Below are 12672 nucleotides of genomic sequence, written 5' to 3'. Positions count from 1 at the left end.
GTTAGACACTGGCTAGGGGTGGTGAGGTAGTATAGGTCATTTTGGAGATATCCCTCACCAATCGTCTTCCCGGTGATTCGATCTTGAAAAATCACAGTAGATGGTGAGAAAATAACATTACAATTTAAAGTCCTGGTTATTTTACCAACGGAAAGTAAATTAGATTTAAAAGCAGGCAATAGAAGAATATTAGGTATTATTTTATTAAACAAGTTAGATGAGCCAAAACCAGAGATTTCTGCTCGATCTCCATTGGCAACGATCACATGTTGGGAATTGATAGGAACAAAATTGTGTAATTTTGTTGAATCCCAAGTCATGTGATATGTTGCACCAGAATCAATAATCCAAGTAGAGGTTTTATTTAGAGAACCTGTGGGTTGTTGAGATACCAAACCTGACCTTTGAAAATTCTGAGACTTCAAAAGGGATTGAAGCTGAGTGATAATTTATGAAATTTGGGAGTTGTCAATTTGGCTGACTTCAGGTCGGGCCGGATCCGGGTTGACCCATTTGCTGCTACTGGTTTGGGCCGGATTGGTCCATGGGCTGTTGTGACTGAATGAGGCCGAGTGAGCCCATGGGCCGTTGCTAGGCTGGTCTGGGCTATTGGGTCGGTTATAAGGTGTGGCACCGGGTCGGGTTGAACTAAAGAAGTCCGACCCGCTCGCAAGATCCGACCTGGTAAACACATCGATATGTCTAGGGCTCGATGTGTTTACCCCCACGCCGCCAAACCGAAGAGGCTCTCCTCTTCTCTCTTTCTTGTCACGCCTGCTGCCATTTCTCCCCCTCTCGCCCTTGTTGTGCGTCGGCCTGAAGCGAGGGTGGAGATGCCAGCAACGTTCGTGGGTGTGACCCTGCTTTTTGCAGTGGTCACACCGCTCGACGCTGGTAGGTGTCCCCCTCCCTCGAGCTATGTCGCGCGATTGCGAAGCGAAGGCCTTCGCTTCTGTTTCTTGGTTTTGTTTCATTCCCATAGTGACCTGTCTTGTTTCTTCTTGTTGGACGAGAGCAATGACGGCGTCAAGCCGAGGGAGACTATTGGACGGAAGGATTTGGGATCGGAGGGCTTCGTAGGTGGAGTCGAGGCCGCCTAGGTACGTATAGACCAGGTCCTGTTCTTCCCTCTTGCGTGATTCTTTGGGGTCGACTGTGGGTGGGAGGTAACTTTGAAGTTCCTCCCACCGAGTCAGCACCTCAGTTGCATAGCTAGTGCAGGATCTGGTTCCTTGATTGAGATGAGCTAATTCTTGTTTTAGATTAAATATGTGGGCGTAATTTTGTTCCTGGCCGTATAAACTTTTAACTTTGCTCCATACTACCTGTGATGATGCCAGAAGCATACACAATCTGGCAATCTGAGGCTCCATTGTGTGTGTTAGTAAGGACATGACCAAGTGGTCAGTGACCTGCCATTCTTCGATGGCCTCGAGTTCTTCCTTTGTTGGCTGATTCAGATTCTTTGATTCTGGCCTGCTTAGGGTTCCTGTTATGAACCCTAGCTTTTTTCGGCCACTGAGGCCAATGTAGACGGCTCTTGACCATTCAAAATAATTCTGACTTCCCTTTAGAACAATGTTTGTGAGCTTAGTGAGATCATTGTGAGACATGATGAAGAAAGGGAAATTTTTGATTTTGCTGGGTAGATGATGACAGGATTAATCCTGCTCTGATACCATGTGGAAAATTGGTGATCAATGATGATTTTGTTAAGTGTATACAATTCTGAGATTACAAGGATGATTAGCTTTCTGTTATATACAATTTTCTGTTTGCAACGGTCCTATTGATGATATTCTAACGTTAACTTCCTAAGCTAGGGAAGAGTAGAAGTAGCCCTTTCCCTTAGGGGAGAGGTGTCGCTCCTTTTCCCTAGCCTAGGCCTGTGATGATTTAGACATCTGAGGCACTGTTGGTCCCTACTGCTGGTTTATGACTGCTGAGTAATGCTGCTGTGGTCTGTTCTTGGTGCTTCAACAGAGATACACGCTCTTCCACCCTTTTTACAATTCAAAAAATCCTTGAGCATCCTATTTACTTTATCAAGAAGGAGATTCTTAACTAAGTTTAGGATATACACTGCAATTAATAAGAGAATATTACGTATTTACTAGTTTTTTACACTTTGATATTGGATGATTGGCATATTATTCATCATTTAAAACTAATAATATGTGTCAATCATTTATGGGTGCAGTGTATAAGTAAGGATGAACCAAGCCTCCTGGGCAGGAATTTCCTATCAAGGAAGCACACAATATTATTCAGATTCGTATCATGAACCAATTGATTCCTTTCATACCACATCCACCACATAATGACTACAACAATCTCTAGTGCCTCCTTCCCCCATTCTCAAAGATCCAAATGAATAGTTCCGACATTAAGTGGGCAACGATTCGATAAATACACAAGCCTAGCTCAGACACCAACCAAATCCCTCTCGCCCAATGAGACTCTTTAAAAAGATGAATGAGTGATTCTTCACTATTCAGGCACACATGACAATTTAGATCAACATTAACTCCTCTGTTAAAAAGTGCAGTTTGACAAAGGAGGATATTGTTCAGCAAACGCCAGTAGAAATGTTTAACTTTCGATGGAATATTAAGGAACCAATCCTTGCTCCACATTTTCCCAAAAGGATTCTGACCCGAGCTAGACTTATCAGCATTGAGCCTTTTATTGAAAAGAACATGATGATACCCAGACTTCACATAATAAGAGCCATCCTCTGAATGAGGCCAAAACAGAATATCCAGAGGTTGACGCAGACTAAGAGGAAGCCGAAGAATTGCGTCAGCTTCAAATGGTAAGAAATTGGACATTATCAATTCTCTATTCCATGAGCCGCTCACCGGATCAATAAGATCACCTACTCGCGCACCATCAGGCAGCCCACCCTCGACAAGGGGTTTCTTAGAATTTTCACCAATTAATCCATTGGGATACCATAGACGAATAGATAGACCATTCCCGACCCTCCAACAAAGCTCATCCTGTAGCATGCCTTTAGCTAAACAGATGCTACGCTAAACATAGTTAGGTTGATACCCTAAGTCCGCCTTCAAAAAATGTTTTCTAGGAAAATATTTGGCTGTTTATACCTGTGAACACAAAGAATCAGGGTTTTGAAGCATTCTCCAAGCTTGTTTTGTGAGAAGAGCGAGATTAAAGTCCGTAAGATACAGAATCCAATCCCCCACCACTATTAGCATTACAAATGCTTTCCCACCTCGTCCAATGCATTTGAATCCTTAGTTCTTCTAAGGTACGCATTCTCACTTGGTTGTCTCGGCCTTAAGATTCCACCTTTATCTGTAACATTGGTCCTTCCTCAAACTTATCATCATACACATTACCATTCAAATTCGTCCACCATCCATTTATTTAAATTTTATCAGAGATTAATTCTTTTTGAAAAGAAAACATTCATACTTACAACTAAATTATTCGTCAACCAAATTATGACCTAAGAATCAATTTTTTAATGTAAATTGGCCGAAAATACAGTTTATTAAATCTAATAAAAAGAGATATACGGTTTCTGTTACATTCAAATCATAATGGCATATTAACTAGAAATAAATTGTAATACAAAAATTAGAATAAATAATAAATATTAATTAGTTATTATTTTTGGTAGCTCTGAGGTTAAATATTGCTAAAAAATTAAATTTTCTCCAATTTTGGTCAAGTTTAATACTTAATATCATGTTTAAGGATGGAATTAATTTTTATTAACAATAAAAAGTAATATAGGGTATTAGTTTAATAATTTGAATCTCAAGAGTATTTAACTTTAATAACAAAAACTAAGAGATTTACTTGGATAATATGCTAAATCTCATAAGATATTTAGTAATTAATCTGAAATTATATTAAATACATTTATACTAGACCTGTTCATAAGTTTGGACATTGGTGGCTCAGCTGAACCGATAAATTTATAAAATATATATTATTTATATATAACATGTATAACTTTGTATATAATATATAATAACATAGTTAATATGTATGACTTTTAATAATAAAAAAACAATTAGTGGACTTAATATGCACTTATAACTTTAGAAGATGATTAATAGACTCAATATTCTTTTTTTCTTTTTTTTGCATTAGTACTTAATATATTTTGGAAATATTAGCAAAGGGAAATATCCACTTATTAGAAAAACAAATGCTAAATTCACCGCCAAGTGGATAGGAACACTGTGCTATCTCGGAGCCCGTATTACAGTTAACCAACAGCGTATAAAATCCTGAAACGGTCTCCAAAATGTCGCGACAAAAGGGGTTGCTTTCCGTACATTCTTGGGCCTTTTCTCCGTTCTCCGCAGCAGCTCTGGCCGGCCGGCGATTTATGTACATGCCACATCAGGTATTCACGTGCATTTCACTTTTTTGTTCTTTCAATACATTGACATATAACACATACACACCTACAATATTTCTTCGAGATATATATGGATTACATTACATGTCCTGTAAATAAATGTATTTTCATGTCTTTCTGGACGTGGACGTATAATTACATGTTTGAATATAAATGGAGAATTATTTGGATTGATCATCATGGTTTATGTCTTTTACATGTTCTATATTTCAGCAATTTCAAAAAGAGGTGTTTTTTTTTTCTGTTTTGTTTTGTTTAGGGTGTAGGATTTGAACATTGTTTTTCTTGTTTCTTTTCATTTCTTATTGTCTACAATGTTCAAGGTTCTTCTAAATGGATGAATTAATTTGTCATGCCATTATTATGTCAATTCTCTAATTATTTAATGGTTAGTCGCTAATTATGGGTATCTAGCTTATAAGAGTCAATTACAAGGGCCATTTTATTTAAATTAAATTTAAGTGCAAGAAAACATTTCCAAACTGGTCTACTGTTACATGTTTCTCATCACAAACTCAATAATTTGTGACCTGAAGATGAGGAAAAAAAAAAGCTCAATGTTTTGGATTGATGTTTTGCTAGTTTAGTTTTGCTGGATCAGTATGGAATAAGTTGGATATGAAGATAATTATTCAGAACTGGTTTAATCCAATCACATGCTTTAATATTGTTCTGAAACACAAAACACATTTTCAAGGACAGATTACACAAAAGAATTTGTATGCTAGTGCTGTATACCAGGGGATGTGAAATAATAGAGCATATGTGCCTACTACATCATAAATATGTTTGGCAATTAGAAACTTTTCTGAACTGTTTACAATCTTACTTTTCTATGACAAAAGAACATATGTTTCAGGTTTATTGATTTGAATTCTGAAACTGTAAAGGAATGATAATTTCCCTGAAACAGAATGGCAGCTGGCGGTAGCACTCAGCACGCGTTGAGAAGAGCCCTTGGAGTTTTAAAGGATTCCACTACAGTTGGATTGGTAAAAGTAAATAGTGAAAACAAGGTGAATTTGCAGCTGGAAAGTTAAGTTTCATAAGTCATCCTCTCTTTTTCTCTGTACTCAAAGCTAAAAGGTCATATGCTCCAGGGGCTTGATGTGGCCATTATCAAGGCCACAAACCACGATGAAGCATTGCCAAAGGAGAAACATGTCTCGTGTGAGTGAAAATTTCTTCTTTCTTGCAAACGATCTTGATTTTGTAGAATAAAATTGCAGCTCTAGCTTGTGAGCTTTCATTGACTTCGATTTCCTGAAAGTTTGGGGCTGATGAAAGCATTAGCAGTTTCCTTTATTGATGTCTTGATCAAGAGAAGCATAATTAGTTTCACATTCCAGTTTAGCATTAATATGCTAAATTCCTGTCAATGTTTCCCCTTTTTTTTAATGGTTGAACCTGTTCTCGTTTTGTCAGCTATCTTCAATGCACTTTCAGCAACAACAACTCGTACAGATGTTACATACTGCATAAGTGGCCTTACCAAGCGTCTTGCTAAAACACATAGTTGGACTGTAAGCTTCTGAACACCTTGTCGAAATTAGTTGGACAGAATGACATATTATGCAAATTCAATCCAGCATTATTATATAGGAGGATTCTCTTGATAGTGTTTGTAATATCTTACTGACTGAAAATTGTACCTTCACTATATGCAATTAATTTCTATTGAATAGTTTTTTCCTGAAACTATGGTCTTTGGACACTAAACTTTGTGCTGGATTCATCTTGGTCATCAAGCATGATTTTGTTCCAATTCTATCACTGAAAATTTCAGCTACCTGATAGGAGGATAGAGATTTTATTCCATTTTGATTTTGTTTCATAATTACTGTTTCAAGTTCATTTGCAGCTATTTTCCTGGGACAAATAATTCTTCATACTAAATTTTTCCACTTTTAGCCTGTGTCATTTTTTGATTTATGTTCAGGTTGCATTAAAAACACTGGTAGTGATACATCGTGCAGTAAGAGAAGTTGATCATACATTCCATGAAGAGCTAGTTAATCATACTCGGGGTGCACGTATTATGTTCAACTTGTCTCATTTCAGGGATGATTCAAGTCCAAGTGGTAATTTATGTCTGCTCCTTTGTCTTTTGTGCTTAAAGTTTGCAAGGTTAGGAACTAACCATGAAAAGGTTTTTTTTTTTTTTTTTTTCTTTTTCCTTTCTCCTGTTGTGATATTAAGCATGGGATTGCTCTGCTTGGGTTCGTACATATGCTTTATATCTTGAAGAACGCCTTGAATGTTTCCACATGTTGAAATATGATCTACAGAAAAACCATTCAGTATGTATTATTTGTACGAGCTCAGTTTGTATGCTACTTTAGAGGTTGCCTCTTATTGCATTTCTCAACTTTTGATGAAGTTATGGACTTTGTTTTTTCCTCAAATAAATCCTCAACAGAAAACAAAAGAGCTCGACACCCCAGAATTGCTTGAGCAGTTACCTGCCATGCAGCAACTACTTTTCCGCCTTCTTGCTTGCAAGGTATAAACTATAATCATCTTTTCCATCATTTTTATCTACAACAGTTTGAAGCAACTTTCAGTATCTCCTGTTTCTGCAGCCAGAGGGATTGGCTGTACACAATGGCTTGGTCCATTATGCCCTTTCAATTGTACGTATCTTTCTCAAACTGGGCTATGTTCCACCACTTGTCTTCTGGGGTTGTTTTAACTTACCATCTTTATGAAGTTTTCTTTTAGGTTGCAGGTGAAAGTGTTAAGCTATATGTTGCAATTACTGATGGAATTCTCAACATGGTTGACAAGGTGCTGAGCTCTGACTCTGCTTTTGCATTGGTAGTTTATGTTCTTACAATCTGCCATGATAGAAAATGGACTAATTACTCTGTGCTATAGTACTTTGAGATGGAGCGGCATGATGCTATTAGGGCATTAGAAATTTATAAGAAGGCGGCGAGTCAGGTATGTTGTATGTGAATAACTATATGGCATTGCTGATGCCAAAGACTTTTGATATCAATAAACATTCAGCACATGAATTCTCTTTTCTTTTTTCTCTAATGTAGGGGGAAAAACTGTCAGAGTTCTTTGAGATGTGCAGTAGCCTTGATTTTGGACGGCGACAAAAGTATATCAAAATTGAACAGGTAGAAAAATCTTTTGGTGTGTCCTGTGTTTTGCTTGTGCCCTTGGATTGCTTGCTTGTGTACCTGATTAACTTGCCTGACATGAACAAGTGCAGCCCCCTGCATCATTTCTAACTTCCATGGAAGAATACGTGGCAGAGGCACCACATGTTTTAGCACTTGAATGGATACAGGTATGATCTTTTTGAACTCTTGTTTGGTCTTTTCCATTTCTTAGCACACACATTGTACCATACTGCATAAAATTGCACGAAGTTCAAATCATATGAATTATATGTCCTGAGATTAGCTAATAAGCAATTGGATTCTGAAGCCGACTGAATACTAGCAGTCTTGCCAGGGATCCTTCGGATAAGAGGTTGACACAGACAGTTTGTGGATAGAAATTCTAATGCAGGGCTACTTTTTTTTTTTTTTTTCTTTACTCGTACTCTTGTATCTAATACTTTACCATCCTCGCACATTCTAAGATACATGATGATGAGTGTGGTACTCCCAGAGAAGTTCCTGCTCCACAAGCTGTTTTGTTAATTGAATATAAACAAGACAACGATCAGGAAAATTCTGATCAATGTGACACAGCATCAGACGCATCAAACAGCAACCAGAATGAGGCTGCAGTGAGGAATTTCGTTGCTGATCTTTTGGTTAGGATTCGTTTGACCTGACAAACTCTGAATGATCAATAAATACATTGTGCTTGAATTCTCTTTACTTCTTACTTTGTCATTCTTGTAATGCTGTCAGGGCTTGAATGAGTTAACCCAGGAAGAACCAGAGTTAGATGAGCAAAATCCTCTAGCACTTGCCATAGTCCCATCTGGTATTTGGTTTCTGAATGGCTTTTATCATTTCTTCCAAGAGATCCATTGATAAAGTTTCTGTAAAACATATATGCATATTTACATATTAACATACATTGATTCTCATGTTCTATGATATATGGCAGATAATTCATTATGTAGTGAAACTAGCATCAATTCGACATCTCAAACTACAAGTTGGGAGCTTGCACTTGTCACAGCTCCAAGCTCTAATGGCGCTGCAGTTGCAGCGAGTAAATTGGTTAGTCTTCATGTCGTACTAGCATGCTTTATATTTCAAAAACATGCTTCTACATCTTGCAAACATGTCGTACTAAATTGGGTTTGTTTCTTCAAGTGCAGGCCGGTGGAATGGATAAGTTAACACTGGACAGTCTATATGATAATGTCATGGTTATGGAAACGAAGAATGGCACAAACCATACGGGACAGATGGCATCTAATCCTTTCGAGTCTTTTCATGATAACCAGGATTCATCTCCTGCTTCCAGTAACATACCACTGGCAACGAATTTTCAAAAGGTAACTTTAAGTCGAGAACAAGCTTTGCTAATGATGCAGCAACAGCAGCAAACCATGATTGGTGTTGACTCGAGTAATCCTTTTGGAAATCCTTTTGTTGATGAAAATATGCCAAATTCCTTTGTTGGTGAAAATGTGCCATTACATTTGCCTCAAAGTTCTAACTCTAGCTTAATTTAATGGCCTCTGGAATTAGATTCTGAAATTTCATTCATCAATTCTGAAATTTCACTTATCAGTTGTATACAATAAAGCAGAAACAAAGGAATTGGCAGAGGAGCAACAGCTACATTAATTGCGGGAGCGACCATTCTTTCAGTTTCACCCCCTCACTGGGTAGTCTTTCGCTACATGCATTGGAATGCTATAGTCAGGTTACAGATAGACCTACCAGTCTCAATTGATCCACTCTTAATTAAAGGATCGAAGGTTGAAATTGTAAAAAGCAGTAGGCCATGGTTTTTATTAATATACGAGTCTATCAAATAACAATGAATAATCAGAGAACATGAATGGAATTAAACGGTAGCCAGGCATTACAATGACAAAACATTAAGTCGTGCATCAAGGAAACTTGTGAAAACCGAAAAGAGACTGTTTAAGCTATTAATCCAAGCATTACAGTTCAAGTTCTTCAATTTAAGGTTTTACAAACTGCACAACATACGCTCCATCATGAAGAGAAACAAAAATCTTGTCAAATTATGCACGCATTCCATATGTTACTTCCCACCCACTGATTCTATATCATTCTAGTGGACAGCCTTCATTCTTCTCACATTGTTTGTTTGGTCTCATACCACAAGACTACCGTTGGAAAGAAACAGAATAAGAACCAGTATTTGGATCTTTAACAGCTTTGAAATTGTCCACACTCATCCCAAATCGACCCAGAACATTGTTACCCAGTTCTTTCAGCTTCCCTGATCAAATGAACTCGAAAGATCAGTTGAGACTTTTACACAAAATTAGAAAAAGACAAGATGTTGAAGGAGAATTAGTGAATTATGCAACCGGAACCAAACTGTATTCTGCCATAATTTCACCTCATTGCAAGGCACCAAACCTGATGTTTGAATGGCTGCATTGCCGCATGAGTTGCAGCAATATTTAAATAAGGTTTCAATGAAATTACTGCATAATAATAAACACTCACCTCAAATCAGAACAAGAGCTAAACCTAAAATGATTAACAAAGGTGAACACTGAACAAATATTTTAAGCAACTAAAACTGAAGTATCAGACTACTTGAGTTTCTAAAGCCATGGCATCAAACAGCCTATGACAGGGAAGCATAGTGAAGGTCATCCGACAAGATGGACCAACTCCATGAAATGTATGTCGAATAAGTAGGCAGCCATAATTAATATGATCAACAGAAAAACAAAAATGGCATTGAGGAAGCATGTTGGGTATAACACAGAAGGATTATTTACCAGATAATTGACATAAGAACTATGGATTATAGTTGTTGCTCTATTCATTGTTGAATGAGAAGATTATAGGTGTTTATATATTCTATACTTTTTCTCAATTTCCTCTTCAAACTTAAACAGCTTATCTCCAATATTTAACACAAGCATATACAACGACCACAGTCTAATACAAATATAAAATTCTATTTTCCATGAAAAAAATATCTGCATATAAACTTACCAATCATCTCTTCTTTCATTTTTTCTCGCTTTATTGCAGCCAACGGCTCCAAGAGATAGATGGCTTTCTTAGCTTGGTCATTTGAAGGATCCAATTCCAAGATTTTTTTCATATCTGTATGTAGCCAAAAAAATAAAAGAAGTAATAAAATCAGCTCAAAGTAAAGCATTTATATAACAATACAAGAGATGAACACACATCAAATACCAGCTATAGCCTCCTCAAAGTGTTCAAGTTTTTCATGAGCCTCTCCTCTTCTAAGCAAAGCTTTGATATAGGAAGAATTAAGCTCTAGGGCTTTAGTACATTCCTTGATTGTATCCTCATATTTTCCCTAGCATAGAACCCATATACTTCATCATGACTTCATCATATATAAATATTTTACAAAAAGAAAAAGAGACATAATACAAAACCCATTAAAATCATACCAATTTCAAGAAGCATACACCGCGATTCGAATGGCATATGGATCGTAACTCCACGGAAGAAGGAATCTCAGGTGCTACTTGTAAGGCAACTTCATATTTTAACAATGCTTCCTCATATTTCCCTTCTCCAAACACTTTATTTCCTTCCAATTTCGCTTCATTCGCTTCTTCTAATGCCTCTTTCTGTTTCATTATCAAAATCTCAATACTTTTCTAACATGAACAATTAGGTTAAAATCGGACTTGCATTTTCTATGCTTTGAAATATAAGACAATAAATAAGAAATGCATTACAAAAAGAATTGAAAAAGAAATTAGGGCAAACAGAACAGAGAGAAAGATAGATCATTTACAAAAACCTGTTTTAATTCGTCGTCGTTTTGATTAGAGTCCGGATTCTCTTTTACTTGTTGATCTTCGTTGTCGCTAACTTCGCGTTCGCTTGCCGTTTCGAATCCATCGGAGTCGTTTCCGTTCATATTCGTTTCTGCTGCTGGTTTTATAGTTTCAGTTTCTTTGGTTGAATGCGTCGTCGTTTTTGACGATGATGACGATACTTCTTCAGCCTCTATCACCACCATTTTTGTTCACCGCTTGATTGTGCTGTTATGTCTTTTCAGAGTTCAATAGCTAGAAAGATCAGAGGACTAAATTGGAACCAATAAAATAAAACTTTTTTTGTTTATACGAGTTCCAGAATCATCTGTTCTCTTCTATAGGTTTTTATTTGTAGGGAGAAGATGCATTTTTGCACCTAATGTTCAGTCTAAGGTACAAATTTGCCCTTAAACTAATTTCTAGCGCAAATAACTTGTAAATCACATGAAATCTGTCATTTTGGCCCCTCCATATAACTTTGAACTTAACAGCGTCATATATTGCTCAAGTGGCAATTTTGCTGGGTTCCTATTCTTTTACATCTCTTGTTCAACCTTGAAGACACCATGGATGATTTTAGATAACCATTATTTGCTATTTGCCTAGACTTGGTTTAATAGATGATTGACACAAATTTATTAATTTTAAATAATAATATATGTGTCAATTATCTAATATCAAAATGTAAAACACTCATACATATATATCACTCTTTTATTAGCTGTGGTGATTATACCAAACCTAATTAAGTATTTCTCTTATTTAGAAAGTTACTCATGTTGAATGAAAAGAGCTCAAGTGATTGGGAGAGAAGCATCATGTAATTTGTTAGCAGTAGAAAGTTGTTAATAACATTCTAACTAACTATAAACATTGTAAAGTATGGTTCCTTAGACCATAGATTTGACAAGGTCCTTTAGTTCGTCTATTCACATTGTTGTTGTAATTGCTTCGATAGAAGTTATTTACTGAAGGAGTAGGAGGCGTCGACAGCAAAAGGACTTGATTTGGTTGCTTTATGACCATATTAGCAATGGGTAGATCTTGCGTGCTCTTAAGAAGAATTTCATATGCGACAAGCTGGCTATGTAGCTCATGAAATGACACAAGATAGGGGCGAAAGTTGAGAGCAGTAATGATATTATGAAAATTGCTATTGATATTTCAATAGATTATTGCATTAAATTCAGCTGAGGAGAGACTTCTACCTGTTGCATCTAGTTCATCAGCTAGGCTTTTTGCACGTTGTAGATACTGCGAGGTAATGAGATCATTATTCTTTGGCTCTTACAAATTCAGTGTGAATATGAAGTTGTCGGTTTTGGGAAGC

The 12672-nt window shown here is 36.8% G+C and overlaps 2 protein-coding genes across 4 annotated transcripts; one reads left to right on the top strand and one right to left on the bottom strand.

Moving 5' to 3' along the window:
• The first annotated feature begins 4261 nt into the window (after window positions 1-4261).
• LOC8280399 (putative clathrin assembly protein At5g35200) lies at window positions 4262-9295 on the top strand. Of its 3 annotated transcripts, none has more exons than XM_002533387.4 (16): window positions 4262-4387; window positions 5316-5418; window positions 5503-5572; window positions 5828-5925; window positions 6342-6483; window positions 6602-6702; window positions 6822-6905; window positions 6985-7035; window positions 7124-7189; window positions 7280-7345; window positions 7450-7530; window positions 7626-7703; window positions 8001-8177; window positions 8278-8353; window positions 8480-8595; window positions 8697-9294. In XM_002533387.4, the coding sequence occupies exons 2-16, from the start codon at window positions 5317-5319 to the stop codon at window positions 9054-9056; spliced, it is 1668 nt and encodes a 555-aa protein (XP_002533433.2). In that variant the 5' UTR covers window positions 4262-4387; window position 5316; the 3' UTR covers window positions 9057-9294. The 3 variants fall into 3 exon arrangements, with proteins under 3 accessions (XP_002533433.2, XP_015583422.2, XP_048228063.1); XM_015727936.3 differs by having other exon boundaries at window positions 6783-6905; XM_048372106.1 differs by having other exon boundaries at window positions 4290-4387; window positions 5262-5418; window positions 6783-6905; window positions 8697-9295.
• A 77-nt stretch (window positions 9296-9372) lies between these two features.
• LOC8280400 (tetratricopeptide repeat protein 1) lies at window positions 9373-11664 on the bottom strand. The gene is made up of 5 exons (XM_002533388.4): window positions 11324-11664; window positions 10965-11147; window positions 10741-10867; window positions 10534-10647; window positions 9373-9799 (listed from the first exon to the last, which is right to left on the bottom strand). The coding sequence occupies exons 1-5, from the start codon at window positions 11543-11545 to the stop codon at window positions 9684-9686; spliced, it is 762 nt and encodes a 253-aa protein (XP_002533434.2). The 5' UTR covers window positions 11546-11664; the 3' UTR covers window positions 9373-9683.
• Window positions 11665-12672: the final 1008 nt, after the last annotated feature.

Source organism: Ricinus communis, chromosome 3 (assembly GCF_019578655.1).
Source record: "Ricinus communis isolate WT05 ecotype wild-type chromosome 3, ASM1957865v1, whole genome shotgun sequence".
Taxonomy (NCBI): domain Eukaryota; kingdom Viridiplantae; phylum Streptophyta; class Magnoliopsida; order Malpighiales; family Euphorbiaceae; genus Ricinus; species Ricinus communis.
Note: the sequence above shows the minus strand (reverse complement) of the source record. Positions and strands in the feature narration are given on the sequence as shown.